The sequence below is a fragment of the Mustela lutreola genome, chromosome 14 (genome assembly GCF_030435805.1).
Source record: "Mustela lutreola isolate mMusLut2 chromosome 14, mMusLut2.pri, whole genome shotgun sequence".
Taxonomy (NCBI): domain Eukaryota; kingdom Metazoa; phylum Chordata; class Mammalia; order Carnivora; family Mustelidae; genus Mustela; species Mustela lutreola.
Genome location: NC_081303.1, coordinates 41,940,226 through 41,961,549, shown reverse-complemented (window position 1 = coordinate 41,961,549; position 21,324 = coordinate 41,940,226). Strand labels below are relative to the sequence as shown.

At 53.4% G+C, this 21,324-nt stretch overlaps 1 protein-coding gene across 1 annotated transcript in view; it reads right to left on the bottom strand.

Moving 5' to 3' along the window:
• The window catches only part of PLXNA2 (plexin A2), a 212,660-nt gene that overhangs the window by 13,641 nt on the left and 177,695 nt on the right, over positions 1–21,324 (bottom strand). Inside the window, exons 14-26 of the mRNA XM_059146058.1 lie at positions 19,790–19,907; positions 17,642–17,778; positions 16,545–16,712; positions 16,308–16,401; positions 11,716–11,955; positions 10,956–11,099; positions 10,442–10,676; positions 7,790–7,932; positions 6,895–7,163; positions 4,914–4,980; positions 4,546–4,692; positions 3,755–3,914; positions 3,289–3,392 (exon numbers count right to left, since the gene is read on the bottom strand). Of these exons, the coding sequence (XP_059002041.1) occupies positions 3,289–3,392; positions 3,755–3,914; positions 4,546–4,692; positions 4,914–4,980; positions 6,895–7,163; positions 7,790–7,932; positions 10,442–10,676; positions 10,956–11,099; positions 11,716–11,955; positions 16,308–16,401; positions 16,545–16,712; positions 17,642–17,778; positions 19,790–19,907 (2,026 nt within the window). The remainder of the gene's footprint in view (positions 1–3,288; positions 3,393–3,754; positions 3,915–4,545; positions 4,693–4,913; positions 4,981–6,894; positions 7,164–7,789; positions 7,933–10,441; positions 10,677–10,955; positions 11,100–11,715; positions 11,956–16,307; positions 16,402–16,544; positions 16,713–17,641; positions 17,779–19,789; positions 19,908–21,324) is intronic.

Sequence of the window (21,324 nt, the reverse complement as noted above, 5' to 3'; positions counted from 1 at the left end):
AGGAAACTGAAGCAGAGGGAAAGCGAAGCACCATCTTCAAAGTCATACAGAGACTACGTGTTACAGCCGATATTTGAAGCCAGGCCTGTCCAGACTCCAAAATACATGTTCTCCCCATTATATCTTAATTTGGGATTTTATTTCAAGTCACACTGGTCTGAAGCCCATTTTCCCTTTTGGCACGGATTTCTTTCTGGCCTGGGTCCTATACTGCTCGGGCCACCTTGAGGAGTTTCACCAACAGGGTGGCTGCTCTCAGGGAGCCCAGAGGGAAAGATGGCGCGTTCCCCTTCCTTCGTGAGGGGCCCAGGCTCAGCACCCAGCCTGGAGGGAAAGGGCTGATAAATGAGGAGCCATATTGAAGACATTTGGGGCCATTTTGATTTAAGAGTACCCTCCATCCAATAAAAATGGAGAATCCCCAGAATTGTGGCGATCCAATTAAACCCCTATCGCAGAGGGAATAAAACAGCTATAATAATGTTATGGGCCATAAAACATTCCTATTAAACCATTTTTTATTTTAACAATTTTTATGAACTTTATAAGTTTGATTTATAGCTGCACCAGTCGTAAAACCATCTTTCTGGGTCTTAAATTGTCAGTCCCTCTCTCCCACCAAAAAAGAATTAAATGTTGGGAAGTCAAACTATAAAGGAACATTAGTGCTAACGAGATTCCCTGATAGCCGGTTTTAGTAGTGGTGTTTAATTTTACCCTCCCTATAAATCTGCGGGAGCCCTGCAAGTTTTTTAACATCTCTTTGTTAATTAAGATTATGCAGATTTTCTCCTGGAGGGGCTTCCAGGACCTTTGACTTCAAGGAGGGTCACCAGGGGCAGTGCTCGGACTTGGTGGCAGAAAGCTGCAGGGCCCTGGGCTCCTGTGGGTGCCTGGAAGGGGCCCAGGCTCCAGTCCTTCCCGGCTGGGTGGTTCCCAGGGGTCCGCACCATCCTCCCAGCTCTGGAACTGAGCGGGGGACCTCTCCACCTCTGTCTTTCAGGAACTCTCCTTGCCACTGACAGCCTAGAAATGATACTCTGAAAACCTGGCAGGGGTCGGGGAGGATACTCCCAGGAAGAATAGATTACATTCTGCATGTATGGTTTGCTGTCACCTGGAGGATTCACAAGGTGACTCGAATGACCACAGTTCAACCCAATTCCAGGTCTTGTCACTAAATGTCTCTCGTCTATAGTCCTAGCCTTCCTTTCTCTTGACTGACAGGCGGTGCAAATATTCACTGTCCGGGCTGCCTGCTGGGTCTGACCTGGGCTCTGCCTCTTACTACATGACCTCAGGGAAGTCGGTTAACCTCTCTGCGTCTGTCTTCTCATTTGTCGCTGGGGATAATAATGGCATCTAGGTTTGTCATGAGGCTCAAAGGAATCGGAACACAGGAAGGCTGACAGCTGCGCCTGCCCCCAGTGGGCACTCAGGAAGTGCTGGTATTAGTGTGACTATGAGCACCATCGTCATCATCACTGTCCCCCAAAGGGAAGCACAATCCTGGTTGTTCCTTGTCACTCAGGGCTGGCATGTGGGAAGTACCTTGCACCCGGGAAAGCTCAGTAAATATTTGAGGAATGAATGAATACATGAATGAGAAATGACATTGGGGAATTGAAAGTGCTTTGTATGAGGAGCACTGTAAGAACAGAGCATTCTATTCTGATTGGGAGCCTTAGGATGGACAGCCCAGTAACAAGCGTTAGGCCATCACAGACAGAAAAGAAAGGCTTCCCTCCTGCCCTTGAGAAACTTCTGATTCAAAGGCACAAGGCTAGTCTCTCGTTTTTTGCTTCTTTAGCTCAGACTGGTTCATTCCAAGTGTTCTCCAGGATGCCCTAAGGCCCTGTAAGGGGGGTGGGGTGGAATGGACAGGAAGGGGCTCTAACACCTTGGGGGCAGTCTTCATCCTAGGGACCTCACCTGCTATTTCTAATTCTTCCCACCACCTTTGCAAGCCAGACGTCATCTTGCAAATGAAGAGCCCAAGGTTGCAAGAGGTTAAAGTCATCCCACTGTTGAGTGGAGAAACGGGGGTTGAAATACGGCTTGCAAGCCTTGAACCCTTCTCAGACACCACACTCCATCCACCTGGGGCTAGGTGCAGTCAGGGTTAGGAAGACGACGGGGATGGAGCCTGGAGAGGGGTGTTTCTGGGGCTGCCCCAGTGCTCCCCACCAGCTTCCTCTGTGCCTCGGAGCCTCCCAGCCTGCCCCTACGGCCTTCATGACCCTCGTGGCCTGGTCTGTGGCAACTTGGTGCTCACCAGTCCGGCCCGCCAGTCCCTCTGTCCCCACCCCTCGTGAGGCACCACGAAGGACAGTGTTACTACTCAGGCAATCCCATAGGGTCTTGCAGCCTGAGGCGCTTCTTCTGGTTGGTTTAATTTCCCTCGGTGTTTCTCATTTCCTGCTTCTATTTTAGTATTTTTCCCCCGAATCTCAACCAGCCTACCTGTGCTTAATTTTACAGAGAGCCCCAGCCATGAGTAGTCACCATGGGAGGGAAGGGGAGATGGGAATAGATCCTTGCAGGATTTTTTGTTCTTTTGCTGGAATTTTTTTTTTTTTTTTTTTTTTTTTTTTACTATTAATTCATTCAGTGCATCCACCAATGCGCTGAGCACTTTGTCTCCTGTACTGAATCTATTCCACACGACTTTATGGGGTGAGGATCACCTGAGAAGGGAGAGACCTTGAGTAATTTCCCCAAAGAAACCATCTAGTACGTGGCACAAGGCAAGAGCTCAAAACAAGTCGATCTTGTCCCCGGCTCTATGGCAGGTGAGTAGCAGAACCTACGTCAGTAAGATGCTGAGGTCAGAAAGCCACAGATCCCTATGGCTGGCGTCCTTCCAGAGGACCTCACAAGATGCAATTTTTCTGCAGACGTGGAGGTACACAGGAGAGAAACGCCTTGCCCTTCCCAGACCAGTTAAGTCAGTTTCTCGGGGTGGAGTCTGGGCATGCGGGAGTTTTGTTTTGTTTTTTAAGATTTTATTTATTTATTTGACAGAGAGATCCCAGAACCCTGGGATCATGACCTGAGCCAAAGACAGATGCTTTGCTGGCTGAACCACCCAGGCGCCCCGTGGGCACTCACGTTTTTATTAAGTTTCCTAGTGATTTTAATGGGTAACCATGGCTGAGAATCTCCGATTTAGATTCTGAAGGACGACGAAAGGGGTGATGGCTTCCGAGGGCCTAAGAGCAAACCCTGGAGTGAAGGAAACAGTCTGGGGAGGGGTCAAAGGTTGTGGGGCAAAGCCCCCATTCTCACCTGATAATGCATCAGCGTGTTGAGCCGCTTCCAATCGCCCTCGATCTTAGTGGTGATGTCCTCGTCTTGCAGCACGACCCGGGCGATCCGGCCTTGACGCCACTCTGGGTGGAGGGGGTGGTGCAGGTAGCAGCGTAAGCAGGCAGGGGCCTAGGAACCAGGGTCACCCAGTCCTGCCTCCTCTAGGGACCTGGCAACCCCAGCTCCAAGCTGGTGCCACCCATAGCATTTAGAGACATTATAGGCTCCACGGGGTCAAGACAGCTGTCGCGAAGTGTGGGCAGGCAGTGTCTCGGGAGAAGTGCTTCCTGTGGTCCCTCATCTGGGCAGGACCTAGTCATGGCCTTAGAAGGGTCCTGGGCAGGGTGGGGCTTCCCATTTTCTCACCCCATTCCATTCCCAAATGCCCTCCTGGAAGCCACTTTTTGACTCTTTGCCCACCACACTCTAAGGCGGGGCCTCCTACCCAAGTCCATGTCAACGGCCCTCGGCCGCTGGGAGTAGGGCACGTTCTTATAGACGGCATCGAGAATCTTCTCCTTGACCTGTGTGATGGTGTCACAGTTCAGCACCTTCACTGGGATCTCTGGACTGTTCTCATTGTCGGGGTTGATGCAGTTCAGGATCTACAAGGATGATAGAGCGGGAACAGGATGGGTGTTTAAGGGGCCACTTGAGGGAGAGCGAGAAAGGCCTTGGAATCCTCTTTCCAAGGCTTACCCCTCTTACAGGAGAAATGTCTGTGCCTCAGTTTCTCTTGCCTTCCTGCCATCTGCCAAATAACAACCTGAGTCATGCCTACCCTTCTCAAAGAATTGAGACTCTACTTTCTAGGTCCTGGTTGGCTTGGGGGCGACCGTCATCCTGGGACCAGGCGTCCTAGGGGTTTGGAGATGGTTCCAGGTGTATCAGGGGCTGACCATCTGCTTCCCAAAGCCTCTATATTAGGAACTAGCAAATTCATCTTCTCCCCCATAATGCTGATTTCCCCATACCTAACAGAGGGTGGTCTGGCCCTGGCCTATCATCTAGGGTAAACTGAAGCAGACAGCGCTCTTTGGGCCCACCAGATGAGATGGGGAGGGGGAGCCAAGGCGTGTCTGCCCCGCTCCTAGAACACTCTGCATGGCCCTCAGACTTGATCCCAGGCTGTTTCCCAGCCTCTTCGTTGACCACTGGGATTGGCTTTGTGCTCTGATGGCAGAGTACCGAGCAGAGGCAGGTGTGCCATGTCCCCTGAGTTCCCAGCCTCCTCACCAGGGTCTTGTACTCGATCTGCTGCCGGATGAGCTTGTCCTCGCTCAGGGAGTAGCGGGCCTCACCCGTGATGGCGTCGATGGGGCCCTTCTCCATCTGCTGCTTGATGGCGCAGTAGAGCATGAAGAGTGGCTCCCCCGCACATTCCTGTGGGCACAGGCAGAGCATGGGCTGTGGGGCGGGGCGGGTACCCGACTCCTCTTCTCCCTCTCCTCACCACCGCTCCTAGACCTGCCTTGCTCTGGAGCACCCCAGCCAGGCAGGTTGCTATTCCCGAAGGTTCCCCATGCAGCATTCGTGGCCGGCCTTGGCACAACAGCCCCTCGTCTTGCTCGCAACGCTAGGCCCTGGCTCACCCCCACTCTCACCTTCAGGAACTTGTGCAGGAGGAAGGCAAACCAGTTGGTCAGCATCTTCTCAGCCACAGACTCTGTCCTGGGGAGAAAGAAGGAATGGGAGGGGCAGTCCTTTATGGAGGGGTCTCAGAGAGCGGGGTCTGGCTCGTATGCATCGTGGCCCAAACAGGGCATCAAAGGGCACAGGGCTGGGAGCCAGGACACCAGGGCTGAAAGTATGACCTTGGGCCAGAGGCTTTTTCTTTCTGGGCCTCAGTTCCCTGTGGAAATGGAATGGTGCTCTGGGTCTGCAGCTGAAGGTGCCAAGTACCCCATTTCCACAGGGCTATCAATTCCTAGTTCTCCCTACTTCCTGCTGGCCTCAGGATGAGAAACAGAGCTTCTCTGTCCCTTTGGGATACCTTGCAGGCCTGAATACTCCACTTTCATACCCAGGAGGTCTCTGGTACATGCCGCTCTAACCTCTCAGAATCAGACTGCCTGGATTCCAATCCTGACTCTGCCACGTACTGACTTGGGCCAGTCATTTTACCCCTCTGGGTTCATTTTCCCCATCTCTTAATCGGGACAATGATAATAGTATGTACCCCACAGGGCTGTTGTCAGAACTGTATGAGTTAACGTATGTAAGGGGCAAAAATAGCACTGACCCCCAGTGAGCACGATTCCATGTCATTCCTTCTGTCCTGTGGGGTCGTGGATCCCAGCCGCTCAGGTGGAGAGCAGGAGGCACGAGTGTTTAGCAGACAGGGAATCTGCTTCTGCAAACACCAGCGCTCCCCAGCCTCCACCCTGGGCTGCAAATCTGGGGACTCAGGAAGGAACAAAGCCGCTATGACAGACCTTCAGTGATGGGGATGCCGAGGGGTGTTTTAACACCCTGCACGTGGCGCAAATTATACCCTCTGGTTTCAGTAAATCCCAGGCATTTGCCAGGGCTGCTCAGCAGTCTGGGCCTGGGAGAGAGTGACAATGGCAGAAGAAATTGTAGCTTTGTCCCCGGGCCCCTCCCAGCACCCTCTCCAAGCATTGTGCCTGAGATTAGCTCTAATTTAAATACAACAGTTCTTAATGAGAGTTTCTAATGCTCAGATTGGCAGGAGGGGGACTCGGTACTCAGGAAACAAAGACGTTCTTCCTCCCTCCTCACCCCACGTGGGTTCTGGAAGCCTGAGACCTCTTCCTAGGAGCAGGCTAAGGAGGAGGGCGGAGAAATGGAGGAGGTGCCTTCGAACCCCTGGTGTCAGAGGCGCTCCAGAGCTCTGCTGGGCTCCCTGGGGCCTGACCAGGGCAGGAGGGTTTGGGGAAGGGAGACCAAGGTCTCCAGCCCTGTCTCCTGTCAGGAAAACTGCAACTGGGGAGGAGGCATGTGGTTCCTGCTGGCGATTTGGGTCCTGGAAACTGGGTGCAGAAGGGAGAGGCTGCACAACTCCCTGGCCCCTGCTGAGCACCAGAACCTTTCTGTGATGAAGGAAGGGTTCTCTAAGTGCGCTGGACAGTCTGGTGGCCAGCACAGGAAGGCCAAGCCCTTGGCACCCGGCCAGCACGACGCAAAAACTGAAGGTTACGTTTTATCTCATTTTTGTTCATAGCCGCCTGTGGCCACCGTGCGGGACAGCGCGGTGCTAGCGGCACGCGGAGGGACTGACAGCGGGAGGCGTGTTACTGCTGCCGCTGCGTCCATGAGGACGCTGAAGTAGAGGGGCCACGTCACAGGCTCGGGCGCACAGCGCTGGCGGGTGGCGGAGCTGGGCTTGAGCCCCGAGCCTGGGCTCCTCCATGTCGCTTAGCTCCCGGGGCCCCCGGGGACCAGACTTGGCGCTGCGTGACGCGCGGACCCAGGCTGTCGTGCGCGGGGTCCGGTCTGGGGGTGCAGAGCCCCTTGTGCTGCTCCAGATCGCCCTGCGCACGTGTGCCCGCCCCACCCCCACCCCCGCCGCCCTCTCCTCCCCCAGCACCAGCCGTCCTCCCCGCCCCCCACCGCGGGGCCCACCTCCGGAGCAGCAGCTTGGGGTGGTTCTTGTTCTCCAGGTTCTTCTCGATGAGGTCAGAGAGCAGCTGCTTGAGGACGTCGGTGGCGTACTCCAGGCGGCCCTGCAGGCCGGTCATGATGAGCGAGGCCACGTTGCCGCGGTCGCGCATGGAGAAGCTGCGCTGCAGCTCGAGCGTGCGGATGAAGGTGAGCAGGAACACCTTGTTGTTGATGAGCTGCGCGAAGAGCTTCAGGGCCTTCTCCACGTGCTGCTGCCCGTTCCCCTGGACCTGGGGTGGACCGGATGGGCGCGCCCTCAGAGGACAGCCTCGGCCTCCCCGACCTGAGAGGGCGGCAGGGCTCTCGAACCCCGGACGGGGTAGGAATGGCAGGTCACTGCAGTCTCTGCCCTGCTCCGCGCGCCCACTGCGGTGGGAGGCCTGCCTGGCTCGGGCAGAGCCCTCTGAGGGGATGCGGGCCGTCTGATTTTCCCCGGGGTTCAGTAGGAGCTATTCCATCAGACCCGCTTGGTTTACGAGTCTCCCTGTAATCCTCCCTGCCCTGATTTATTATCTTTAGTAAAACAAACCAACACATGAACAAACAAACCTCACAGAATCACGTCTCTCCGTAAGCCACCTTAAATCCATCTGAGAGTGCGGCAGAATCTTAGCTAATTAATTTAGTCATTAATTAAAAAAGTGACAATGCGCCTTCCCCTGGAATCATCCCAAAGAGCCTGCGCGCCCCCCTTGGCCGAGATCTGCCTGTTGTGGTGAAGCTGTTCCCAGCTGTTTGTCCTCATCATTCCTGACCTTCCTCCGAGCTGCTGGGCCCCAGCTGCATTTCCCAGGATAGGACCCCCCAGGCCCTGCGCCTCCTCCCGGGGTGAATCGGGGAGGGTGGCAGGGATTACCTCCAGCTCCCGCAGCACGGGATGGTCCTCGATGCCAGGGAACAGGACTCGCATAGCGTAGGTGCGGTAATCCAGGTAGGGGATGCCCGAGCGGTCCAAGTCGCTGGTCAGCTCATTGATGTCAGTCTGGAGCTCAGCAAAGGCTATGAAAGTTTAGAGAGATGAGAAGGCTCAGGAGGGCACCCGCACAGGGAAGGGGCAAGGCAGGAGTAGACGTTTGTGAAGGAGGGGCGGGCCTGTGGTATACAGACAGGAAGGGTTGTTTAGGGATGTTTCCAGAAGGGGTGAGCTGTCTCCAGGCCTCCTTTCTTAGGTGGGCATGTGGGCCATTTCTAGGTTATTTCCCCTTCAATGCTGGTGCATCATTTTGACATTTCTTTCTAGGTATTGCAAGTGTAGTTAAAACAAAGGAAAGGGAAGAATACTATGATTTGGGTCCTGCATGGCCTGCAGGTCCCAGAAACAGCTGAGAGGCAGTAGCCAGGGGGAGGAAGCAAAGACAAAAATAGGCAGTTTTGCTCCTGGGTTTTTTTGTTTTGTTTTGTTTTTTTGTTTGTTTGTTTTTTGTTTTTTTCCCTCCAAGCAAGAGAATAAACCAAGATGCAAAACTCTGGGCAATGATGAACATGAAAACCACCATGAGATACCACATCATACCCATTAGGATGGATATTACAGAAAAATGGAGGAGCTCCTGGGTGGCTCAGCTGACAAGGCATCTGACTCTAGGTTTTGGCTCAGGCCATGATCTCAGCGTCCTGAGACTGAGCCCCGAGTTGGGCTCTGTGCTCAGCGGGGAGTCTGCTGGAGATTCTCTCTCTCCTTCTGCCCCTCCCCCAGTCATGCTTGCGTGCTCTCTCTCTCTCAAAATAAATAAATAACATTTTTTTAAAAAAGAAAAATGGAAAACAAGTACTGGAGAGGGTGTGGAAACACGGGAACCTTTGTGCATTGCTAGTGGGAATGTAAGTTGGTGCAGTTGGTCTGGAAACCAAATTTGGTGGCTCCTTGAAGACAAACACGGAGTCACCATAGGACCCAGCAACTCCACTCCTAGGTATGTACCCAAGAGACCTGAAAGCAAGGACTTAGATATTTGTATACTCATGTTCATAGCAAGGTTATTCACGCTACTGAAAGGTGGAGACAGCCCAAAGGTCCAAGGACAGATAAATGAATAAAAAACAGGTGGCACATATATTCAATGGAACATTACTTAGCCTTTAAAAGGAAGGAGATTCTGTTGCGTGAAGCTCTAAAATGCGGAGTGAAGTAAACCAGACACAAAAGAACACATACTGTAGGATTCCATCTACAGGAGGTTCCCAGAGTAGTCAGATCACAGAGACAGAGAGCAGAATGGCGGCTGCCAGCCGCTGCTGGGGAGGGGAGGTGGGGGTTTTTGGTTTAATAATTACAGAGTTCAGCTGGGGAGGGTGAGAAAGTTCTGGACATGGATGGTGGGGATGATTGCACAACAGTGTGAATGTACTTAATGCTACTGAACTGGGGGAAGGAAGAGCCCTGGGGTGTAGAGACAGTGAGAGTTAAAAAAGGTAAATTTTATGTTTTGTATATTTTAACACACACACACACACACACACACACACACACACACACAGTGTGTGCTAAGGGGACACTAAGAACACCAAACCCAGCCTCGGGGCACATCGCTCTGGTGGCAGGCCTGGCTCCAGGATGCCCCTCTCCCCTCTCCTCCCCTGCCCCACTACCAACAGAAGCCTTTGCCCACCTGTCCCCCACCCAGAGCTTCCTTCTGTTCCAGCAGAGGCCTTGTCTCTGATCCTGACATTTGCAGCAAAAGGAGGAATGTTTTGATTCTTTACTGAAATGTTTACTCAGAGAACCGGCTGGGTCCTCAGCCTGAGGGGTACTTGGGATACTTGTCACCTCGAGGCTGTGGTTGCGTGGGAGACAGAAGAAAGCATTCTCTACTCCCATGTGCGTCTGTGGCCAAGGACGCCAACAAGTGGCGGCCTTCGGCGGGCTCAGCCTGCGGCACTGGTGGGAAACTAGCCCTGGGGGAGGGGCTGAGGCCAGAGGCAGGTGGGAGCTCCCTGCCCTTCCTGCTGCTGTTTCCACATGCTCCCAGGGCAGCAACGCAAGACACAGGAGCTAGACTCCCATTTGGGGGGGTCTATAGGGTCTCAGAGGGCCCAGCCTGGGAGGCTCCGACTGTGGGGAAATGGAGACCCTGAAAGGGAGTGAAAGGGGGCCAGCGTGGGGGTGAGTCAGGGCACAGGAAGGACTAGAACAAGAGGAGCAGGCCTGGGGACTCACCAGGGCATTCATTTTTTTTGGAAGGGTTGGGTGGAGGGAAAGGGAGAGAGAGAGAATCTTAAGCAGGCTCCACGCCCTGTGCAGAGCCCAACATGGGGCTCAATCCCACAACCCTGAGATCATGACCTGAGCTGAAATCAAGAGTGGGACACTTAACTGACTGAGCCACCCAGGCGCCCCCAGGGTCATTCTTAATAGGACTTCTCTGGCGCTAAAGGCAAAGGGAGTTTCTGGGCAGGCAGAGGCTTAGGGTGGGAGGCATGGCAATAGAGATGAGTTGTCTAGAGGGAGGAGGTAATAAGACTGGTGAAGAGAAATGGGGCCAGGAAGCGAGGCGGTGCCTCCACTTACCTTCTTTACACTCAAGGGCCACGCGGGACTCCAGGTTGTCCATCTGCATCTGGAGCCTCTTGAGAGTGAGGTCGTTTTCCCGAGACTTCCGCTTGTAGGCAATGAGGACGATGATGACGATGATGAGGAGGAGGCTGCCTCCCGCCGCGATGCTGACAATGGCTGGCAGGGTCAGCAAGCTGTCTGAGATGACACTCACCGAGCCAGGAGAGAACACCATCCCGCCCACGTGAACCTGTGCATTGCACACACACAGACGCTGTAGAGCCCTGGCATGCCATCGCATCCTTATGTTTCAGGGAGGGCATGAAAGACCACAACCACACAATACAGACTCAGACATGGAACAACTTCCTGTTTATTACCTGCCTGTCGTTTCTCATGTCCTCAACTCCTACCCATTTCAATGCAGAACATGGTGACGAGGTGTTAGGAAGAAGCCTTACTTTAGGACAGATCACGCATGCACGGGTGGGGAGAGGAGGAAGTCAGGAAAGGAAGGGAGTTCACTCACCATGACTTTGTGCTGCCCTGTGAGGTTGGGAGGCTCGCAGAGGAGCTGTGTCTCGGATACGGTGACAGCACACGGGGTCTCCCCGATCAGCACTGTGTAGTTGAGTTTGGCGCCTCCAGAGGCGGGAGGGCAGAGGTTTTTGCCCTGTGGATAACAGTAATCTTAACGGAAATAATTGACACATGCGTGCAGAAGCTAATCGCCTATTACAAAAGAGATTTAAGAGGTGGGGGAAGGGCAGCCATGCAAAAACCAATAGATGGCTCCTGGGAAGTTTTTGGAGAAAACGTTAAACAGCCGCAATTTAGAGAGCCAAAGGGAAAATGTGGGGAGGAGAGAAAGAAAGGCAGGAAGACATGGGGAAGAAGACAGGAAGGGGAGACCTCCAATTGACGAGGGCAGGCAGGATATACATAAAAGTAACAAAACCCATGGACAGATCGTACCAAGGAACCATGACCTCTTGAAATGTACATGCGGGTGGCCAGGGAAGTGGGCGATAAAAGGAAATGTCTACTTCGGAGGTGCTACAGAACCCCGGGGTCCCGAAGCTCATGAGATCAAACAGAAATATTGGAAAGGGTCTCCTGAGAATCCCAACTGCAAGATCTTTCACCGGGTAAGTCCGTATCTATAAACAATGCCCCTTTGCAGGGAGCTGGCAACTCTGCAAGTCCACAAAGGAGAACGGGAAGGGCCCGGGGTGGGGGTGGGGGGTCGCCATCACCGCGCAGAGCAGGCTACACTCTGCACATCCTACCTTCAGAATGATGGGTGATCCTGGCTTTTGATCCAAGACTCCGGTAGGGCTGAGCAGTTCAAAGGTTGGGTTGGGGTAGTAGATGAACTTCGTGTCGTTGTAGATGAGCAGGGACTGGACGTTGTTGAAGACGAATCCAAACTCATCTGGCCGCTCCACGGCGTCCAGGCCAGGCCGGTAGTCCGTGGTCAGAGAGGGCGCCAGACAGGTCAGGGTGGTGGTGTTCACGACTTTGCACACCTAGGAGGCCCAGAACACAGCACTGAAATGCAGACTGTGCAAGGGTGGCGGGGTGTGTGTCATGCTACTGCCTCCCACCCTGCTTGCTTTGGCCCATCACCACTGTGTTCTCTTCATGAGATGGTGATCCCCTTGAGAAAAATGGCTGTGAAACTTTTTTTGAGGGGGGAGTGCATTTGAACATCATTCATTCATTCATTCATTCACCAACACGGTTTGAGCGCCTAGTCTGTGCCCCGCACTGTGCCAGGAGCCGGGGCCATCTAGCGACAGCATCACCGTCTGCAGGGGGAGACAAAGGACCGAACATGCTTTAATCATACAGTCCTGGCAGGGGGCCTGGTGTGCAGAAGGAGCTAGAGCCCTGTTAAATGCATGATGGGTGTGAGAAACGCCCTGGTGGGCAAGGACCAGGTAGGGTAGCAGGGTATGTGTGTGTGTGTGTGTGTGTGTATGTGTGTGTGTGTGCATGTGTGAGCATGCACGGCCATGGGCTCTGGATGATTCAGGGACACTTAGAAGAAATGAGTGTAATGTAATCCAAAGAATGAGTGGGACCCACCTAGACAAGGAGAGGGTGGGTGTGGGGAACAAGTCCCGGGCGGAGGGGACACAGCACAGGCTTAGGGTTGAGGGAGCGTGGAGCAACTGAAGACAAAGCAGGACAGGAGCAGTGTAAGGTGTGTGTGTGTGTGTGTGTGTGTGTGTGTGTGTGTGTGTGTTGGGGAGCAGGAAGGAGCATGAGATGAGCCTTCTGCCAGCACCCAGTAGGTGTTGAATTAATGTTTATTCAGTACACTGATGAATAAAAAGAATTCTTCAACTCTGTGAATGTTCTTTTCAGGCTCTCTCTCTTCTGCTCCCTCACTTTGCACAAGAGAACAGCCCCGGGACTGATACTGAGTTTGATGATGTCCTTTCTTTCTGGCCCTGGGGTCCCTATGAGAACTCTAGCTGCTAGCCCTCCTTGGCAGGGGTTGTGCCGCTCCCTCCTCTGGCGGTTTAATTCCGGGGCTGCCCAAGGCAGTGGCCAGCCCCAAGGAAGCACCACAGGACCCTGTGTGGCCTGCAGACAAAACCTGGCCTCCCACCCCCTCTCCTCCTGGCTTGTGTTCAGTGCGCCCCGGTTTGGGCTTCGGGCGTCCCGGCTATAGCCAAGGGCATCTGGGAGATCTCGGCTGCACAAGTACACGCTGTCCTGGCAGGTCCACACATGCTGTGAGTCTGGCCAACAGACACACACACATGGGCTTCATGTTCTGAAAACAGGACCGCGTGTGAAGCTGCAGAAAAGCTGACAGTGATTATGTCAGAGCTCCAAGTCCAAGTATTAACCCCCGCGCTCCAGAGGGAGGGGAAGAGTTTCATCACACCCGCTCACTAAGGGCCTCATGCCCTGTTGGAGGGCAGGGCCTGCTCCTACTCTTCCCGCACAAACTACCGCTATTCCATATGAGACGGACGACCCCTTGGTGTTCCAGCTGGGGACGCTCTGGAATGAGGAACACGGTGTGGGGGTCGGGAGCCATCAAACAGGCAGAGCTGAGCTGGCGAGTCTCGGACCCTGTGCTCTGCGGGCAGCGCTCTTCCCTCCGCTCCCCCATCTCCGTCCGCACGCCTCCCAGCACCCCAGACTGGATTCCCCTCTGAATAAGCAAATCGCTCCCGAACAAGCGTCCTCTGTTTGCTTCCTGCCTGCCCGCGCCCGGTGCTGCATCGGCACTTTGTTTGCCAAACATTCCTTGGGGTTTTGTGGCCTTGGCTTTGGCCCTTCTCACTTCTCACTGAGGCTGTTTCAAACTCCAGAGCTGAGGATGACCTGGTGCCCAGGCAGGCCGGGGAGGTGGGGCGGGCAGAGTGCTGCTCTCCTACTGCTCCTGACCGAGGCACAGGCCGAGTTTATGAGCGTCCCAGGTGCAGACCAGGCTTGATGAAAACTGCACACCAAGGCCTCTCCTCCAGCTGGCCTGCAGGTCACGACGGAGCCTGCGATGCCCAGCTCTCCACAGGGAGGAATTATTATGATGTAGCTCCTCGAAATACGGAAGGCATTGGGGGTGGTGGGGGGTGGCTGGGGGAATCGCTTAGGACATTCCTGCCTTGGGGCTGTAAGAGTGCCCTGGTGAGCGGAAGGGACACTCTGCACCTGTCTTTCCACATGGAGGTCAGGCCTTCCCAGACCAGTGTTCTCTTCCAGTGGCTTCCGGAGAATGGAGGCTGCAGGCATTGGAGGTTAACCTCGTTGGTCACATACTTACTCTTTACCACGCTAACCATGTCTTTTACTTTCTGTATTTCTGATGCTGTGACATCTGGGGCCTACTGACCGGGAGGACCTCCCCTCCCGGGGCCAGCCAGCACCTAGAGACAGCAAACAACTTGTCTGCTGGCCAGAGCAAGCTGTTCTAACGCAACCCGATCAATCCTGCGCCCACCCCCACACACACACCTCCTTTCACAGGCTCTGAGCAGCTCTCCACCCTTTCTGACCACACCAGGCCACGTACTGGACAGCTGGGGACAGCCCGTGCACCCCAGAGCCCTTGACCATGATTCAGACTGGGTGATCCTAAACCCGCTCACCTTGCCTGGTCGGTTCCTTCCCGCAGGAGTGATAATAAAGGCACCTGCCGCAGCGCCTTTCTCTCCCTCTGCTTCTACACCCGCTGGCGCTTCCCACGTGGCCCCCCCCGTGGCATGGCAGGCCCTCTTCCCTGTGGCTCTGTGAGTACAACAAACCGTCTTTCCGACGGCAGCTGTCTCCTGTTCTGTCGGCCCTGTCACATCTGAGTCATAATAAAACCTATGCTTTAAAACACGTACCTAATTGGTGTGGGGCTTTCATCCTTGCTGAGTGCGAGTGCACTGTTCAGGGCTTTCATCCTTGCTGAGTGCGAGTGCACTGTTCCCATCACCACACCTCACCTTCCTTCCTTCCTTCCTTCCACTTAGGACTTGGAGTTTGACAAGGTGGTCTGGGACCTACTGGGAGCTACTGGCCTCGGTCTGGAAGTGGAGTGGAGGTACAGGCTCTTTTACTCATGGATCAGACTCTCCATGTGGGATAAGGAGCCCTGTGCTCTCCTGGCCCACAGAGCTGTGACCGTGGCAGCTACTAATGGTGTGACACAGGTGTCCCCGCATGTCTGCCACAAGGGAATGTCATAACCGAATCACCAGCACCTCACCTGCTCTAGTAGCAAAGAGCCCAGGGGATCCTGGGGATCCCCTGGGCTCTTTGGGGATCCTGCTGGCCCTGCTACCAGCTACCGTCCCGGTTGGGGCAAAGCCATTACTCCTTTCTGGCCTTCATTTCCCCAGCTGGACAATGAAGGGGGGTGGACCAGAGGATCCCTGTAACCTTTCCAGATCTAGCCTTCAAAGACCGTGCATTTTGTGCCTTTCAGCACTTCCTAGGGAAGCTTCTAGCATGCTGGAATCCTGTCAGGGATGACAGGATAGATAACACCATCTTTCCCATCTCCAACACTGCCTACTCAATCCTCTGAGGTCAGAGCAGTAATAATAGCAATTATAGGACAAATAATGGCCATAATAGCACCTCCTGGACTGTAATTATGAATACAATCGTGTTTCAGAAAATATTGGCTAACCAGACTGAGATGAAGCCACTAGAACAAACTAAAACAAAAAAAATTGATAACGCCATCACAGACATTCTGCTTTTATGATCAAGAACTTCTTTAAAAAATAAAAATCACAAAAATCCATTGCGAAAAGAATTAAGTGAGACGGCTCAGCACTGGAGAGTAAAGTCAAATGTTGGACCGGCCATCTTCGCCACAGGGGTACAGGGAGCCATGTGCAGTGACGAAGGTTTGTCCTCCACCCACCCCGGGCCCCGCCAGAGGCTGTGTTACAGAGCTGCGCGGAGAGTCTTATCATTAGCATTTACAGGCAGAGAACAGAGAATCACAGAGCTTAAATGACCGGATCATGGTTGTACGACTAAGAAATGGCTGTGCCCCACTTCCAATTCAGAAGCGCCTGATTCTGGAGGCAGAATTTCTTCACCCTTTTATACTGCTTCTTATCGGACCTCCAACTGAACATGCATATGAAACAGAAGCCCTTTCACGTTGTTTCGCAAGCTCAGAAGCCAGTGCATTTATACACTCATCGACTGCCTTCTGACGAGAAATCTGACATGGTCATTGTAAGAGTCACTGTAAGGTTCAGGTGTTTGCGGCCCTGATTCCGGGCTGGAGGTCTTGAACTAACTTTCTTCCTTGGTTGGTGGATACTCCCGGGCTAATACGGACCTTAACACATCACAGACGTAGACACAGGACTGTGGTTATGGAGGGCCAGGCAGACTAGGGGGTACTCACATTGACAGATTCCTTGCCGTTGAACTTGACTCGGACCCGTGGCTCCTGAATGACATCTAGGTTGAAGCCTGTGATGGTCAGGGGTGTGTGGCCACTGGGAACAAGCACGGAGGATGGGTCAGGTTCAGACTCCCCTCAAACTGTGAGCCACCACCACCCCTGGGTCCCCTCCCAAGTCACACCTGGCCGAAGGGGTTATGTCAGGTGCCAGGTGCCTCCCTCCCACCTCTGCCTCACCTGGCGATGCTCCACTCGGGCTCAATGCGCTGCACCCGGGGGTCGTCTATGTACTCGAACTGCAGGTTGTTATCCACGTGGGCTCGGTCGACGCTCACGGAAACGGGGACGGGTCCCAGTCCATTGGATGATGGGGGTGAGACGCACACAATCTCGTTCATTGACCGCCTGACAGGGAGACAGCAGGACGGTGGTGAAGAAAGGCCTGGGCAACGGGGAGAGCTCTCTGGCTTCTTCTGGGATCTTCCTCGGTCTGAGGGTGTGGGTAGCCCCGAAGTGCTCTGTTCTTTCCTACTCTACACAATGAAACAGACCCATTGCCTGTGTATAAGGGTCCCTCTTTAACCGGAACTTCACCTCTGGTTGGAATAGGGAGGGAACAGATTAGAGAGGGGGATTACAGAATGTGGGGCAGGGGCAGGGCTTCATGGGCTCTGGGGGGAAATCTTTTCTTTTCTGGATTTTTCTAGAATAGACTAGGTAACCAGGGCCTAAGAGTCTGGTCAGTCATTTAATAAATATTTACTGAGCACCTACTACGCAGAGAAGGAAATGCATAGTCCTTGCCCGTAGGTGTTTCCAATCTGAGGAGGAGATAATCCTGAGGCATGCTGGGCTCTCACCCATGGGTTCTGTCAGGATGCTCTCAGGCGTCTGCATAATCCCAGGGCTTTATTGGTGGATCCGGTGAATAGCAGGTGTTCCAGTTTTTATGCACAAGAGATGTCCCAAGGATGAGTGTGTGTGCTTGCAGAGGACTGAGGCCATGCAGCCTCCATGTCTCTCAAGGTCCCAGAGTGGGGACCTCATCAGTGCCCAGTCCCAATGATGACCGAAGAGTTTCTGGGATCTCCTCCCCAGCAGTTCTCAGGGCCCTCATGCTAATTATTTTTAGAAGTGTCTTGGCGGGTTCATGAGTGGTACGTACTGCTATAAACTGAGTAGCATGTATTTGGCACAGGGACAGGAATGGTGTTTGGACCCAGACGTCCAGGCCATGGAAGCAATGGGGCGGGCACCTGTGTGAACACGTCCAGAGCAGGTGTGCACACGCCTCACATGGCCAGCCGTCTAGGGCTCCTGTGAATCCATCTTACCCATAGAACTCGCAGGTCTGGTTGCCCAGGTATACAGCCACACTGCTGCCAGCCCCGAGGTAATGGCCCGTGATGGTCACCATGGTACCTCCTGATTCTGGTCCTCGGATGGGGTTGAGTGACAGCACAGAAGGGTTCTTTAGAAAGAAGCAGAGAAACAGTCATAGCTCAGGTTTTGCCCAAAGTGACAGACCCAGGCTAGACGTAAGGAACAAAGGAGGGACGGTGTCTATGCTCTGGGTAAAGGTACTTTTCCTGCCTTTTCTAATCTCTTCTCCTGGAGCTGAGACTGTGTCCAAGAAGAGGCTCTGGCATGTCCAAGGAAGGCAGAAGCACTGCGTTTTAGAATTAATTAACTCCCTGGGGAATCCCGTGCTCATAACATTGATGAGAAGGCAGAGGTAACACAGACTAATCTATCAATTAGTTTACAAATTGAGAGCAATTTGAAAATGCTTCTCTATCTAGAGCCTGTACTGATTTTTTTGGCACAAAATCGATAAGACTGAATAAAGCATCCTTGTCTAGACTGGGCCACCAAGGGGCTCAAGTCCTCCATTAATGGCCCACACATGTGTCCTGTCCCCTCTGAAGCACGTGAGGGGTGCCGCAGGGGACCTGGTGCACAGAGCTATCTGCGAACGCTTGACATGGCTTCCCCAACCTTCATCAGGAGGATGGCCCGTCAGTGACCAGGACTTTCTAGTAAACTCACTAACCTGTAAAATTGAATCTGAAGCTTGAAAGAAATGTCATCTGGTCTCTAGTGCATCAGGCAGCTGACCTGAATCAGAGAGGAATTGCTCCTTCCTGGGGGATAGGGGAGTGGAGTGGAAAGTGCATTTAACTGAGCAACTATGCCTGCACTAGCCATTCGCTGTCCATGGCCCTGCAGCAAGTTTCTGGGTCATTCTGGGCTTTTGTTTGTACCCATGTTGAGAGGGGGGTGGGCTCAGTGATCTCTAAGACCCCTCCCAGCTGGGACAGTCTATTGATTCTGTCTCCACCTGACACCCTGTCTGTCCTGCGTTGAAGACGGGGTAGGCTGCCGTGCTCTCCAACCCTAAAAAAAGACCATAGGCTAAAAAGGGCAGAGATGCCAAGATAAGAAGGCAGAGCCTGGAAAACCTAGAGCAAGTGGTAAAATGTTTTAGAGAGAATAACATTTTGTGGTCTAATGATTTTTCAAAACTCTTAACAAGGCTGGTTTGACCCCTTGGCTGGTGTTAGCACTTTTTAATGAACGATTCAATGTGATGATATACGTAAGTGTCAGAGGAGGGATTCTGGGGCCCCTTCTGCCCAGAGGCAGAACCCCAGAGTACTGGTTCTGTGGGAAGATCCCCAGAAGCACAGTATTTTTTAAAAAATTTAAACATTTTTATTTATTTATTTGATAGACAGAGATCACAAGTAGGCAGAGAGGCGGGCAGAGAGAGAGGGGGGAAGCAGAGAGCCACAGAGAGCCCAATGTGGGGCTCGATCCCAGGACCCTGGGATCACGACCTGAGCTGAAGGCAGAAGCTTAACCCACTGAGCCACCCAGGCACCCCCAGAAGCACACTATTGATTCAGAAGGAAGACCTGGCCGGCCTTAAGGAAAGCCTTCGTGATTCTAGTGCTTGCCACCTGAGTGCGAGGAGACGTTTTCAGGTGTGAGAATGGTGAGAATGTGCATATGTGCGTGTGACCACCCAACACACAGAGCAACTCATGAGCACACCCGATCCCGTGGGCCTGCCGCAGACACACGTCCCTGTGGGATTTGAAGTGACTTTTCTAAACTCCTACTTACAATATCCTTGGTACAAAACAAAGCATGTGGATAAATATAGACCTTTTTAATTAGGTCCCTCAGGCAATCTGTCCTCATTAGGCTGGAATGAGACTAAGATGTCACACTGTGTGTGGAGGGGGACAAGGGACAGCCCCTCCCTGCTCTATGGGTAGGATCCACTTTCTAAGAAAGGCCTGATTTTGCCTTATTTAGCACTCCGACCTGCGGCTCTCTGGGACTCTAACAGCATCGTTAGTCACACATCCATCCTACCCCTGATTTTGGAGGGGGGTGTGGGACTTCGCCGAGAAGTCTGGAGCGGACGCGTGCCTCTGCTGGGATCTCAGCCCTGTGGAGGACCCAACACTCACCACAAAGGTGTACTGTTGATGGGACTTGGTCATGAACTCTGGCTTACACTCGCCAATGCACAGGCGCACAGGCCCGGATGTGGTTCCCACGAGGGCATGGCCCATCTCACAGACGATCCTGAGGAGACAGCAAAGCTTCCCGTGAGAGGCTCGGCCAGAACCGCCCTTGCAGCCTGCGGGGCTCACTCCCATCCCATCCCTTGGATGACTCTTCACGACCTTGCCCTGGGGCTATACCGAGACTCAGCTTGCTCACTCCTCAAGCTGTGTGACCCTAGGTAAAGTACTTTCCCTCTCTGGGCTTCAGTCTCTCATCTGTACAGTGAATGAGATCACCTCCAAAGCCCGGTGCGCCCCCAGATGCTATGTTGCCTCATTCTCTGAATAACCCAATCTTCCCAGTGCTGAGTGCAGGACCTAGCGCTGGGCAACTACCCAGTCTTGGTCGAATAAAACCCAACGTCGACAGAGAGACCTAGGGCAGGTGATTTAGTTAGCGTTCTTTCTTTTGTGACAAACCAAAGTCGCAACTCTCCCAAAAGGAGGGAGGGAAGGCCTATTTGTCAAGCTGATTCCATTGTGGTTTGTCTCCGACGGTGAGTTTTAAAAAGGGAACAGATAATCTGGTGAGACTGTGAGTGCCCCAAACAGGAGCCCCCGGCCAAAGGGAGGAGGGGAATCCTGCGGCAGCCTCGGCGAAGGGGTGGGTGGTGGATGAGTTCATTAGGACAGCATCTGACATTGGACTCCCACTTAATCAAGGTCTGTGTGCACTATGCTGGTGGGCGAGGCAGTGAGCCCGCCGTGGGGCTGGAAGTCACGTCCCACATTAAGAGGCCGGGTCGCTGGAGGGAAGAGGGGATACGGCCGAGTTCTCTCTCATGAAACGGCGGATCGATACCCCCCCGTGATGACTTCCCTGGCGCCTGAGATCAGTTACAGCAAGCACATTTAGACACTGGTTGCCTTGGCCACAGCAGCCTTCTAGAAACGGTGGGCAGCTGGAGGATATGGGAGAGTCTGAGGAAATCAGGTTCTTGGGGGTTCCTCTTGCCTGGAATTAGGAGGCATGGGGCGGGTGGGAAAGGGCCCCACCAGGCTCAGCAAAAAAAGGAAGCTAGGGACCGAAGAAAGGGCTCTGCTTTTCCTCCCAGCACCGTATGAGAGTTCCCAGGAGCCCGGTGCCCCCAGCAAGTCTGCTCAGTGGGAAGCCAGGAAAACAGAGCCGGGCACACTAATCCCAAGCATTACCCTGGCACTGCGGGGAAGGTCAGTGTTTAACCAGCCACTGCTTATCTCCCCAGCTTCTCCAGGAAGGAAGGTAACTAAACAGAGATTTCATTTCGATGTAATAAAGCTTGCATTAAACAAATACACCGCATGCTCGCACACACGGCATGCCACGCTGATCTCCACCTCCTTCATAACAGTTAATCCCAAATAAGTACTTTAACTCCTGGTGAATATTGACTTAACATGCAATATCTGTCTTATTACATTTAGCATATTAGATTCAACAAGAAAGTACTGAATGC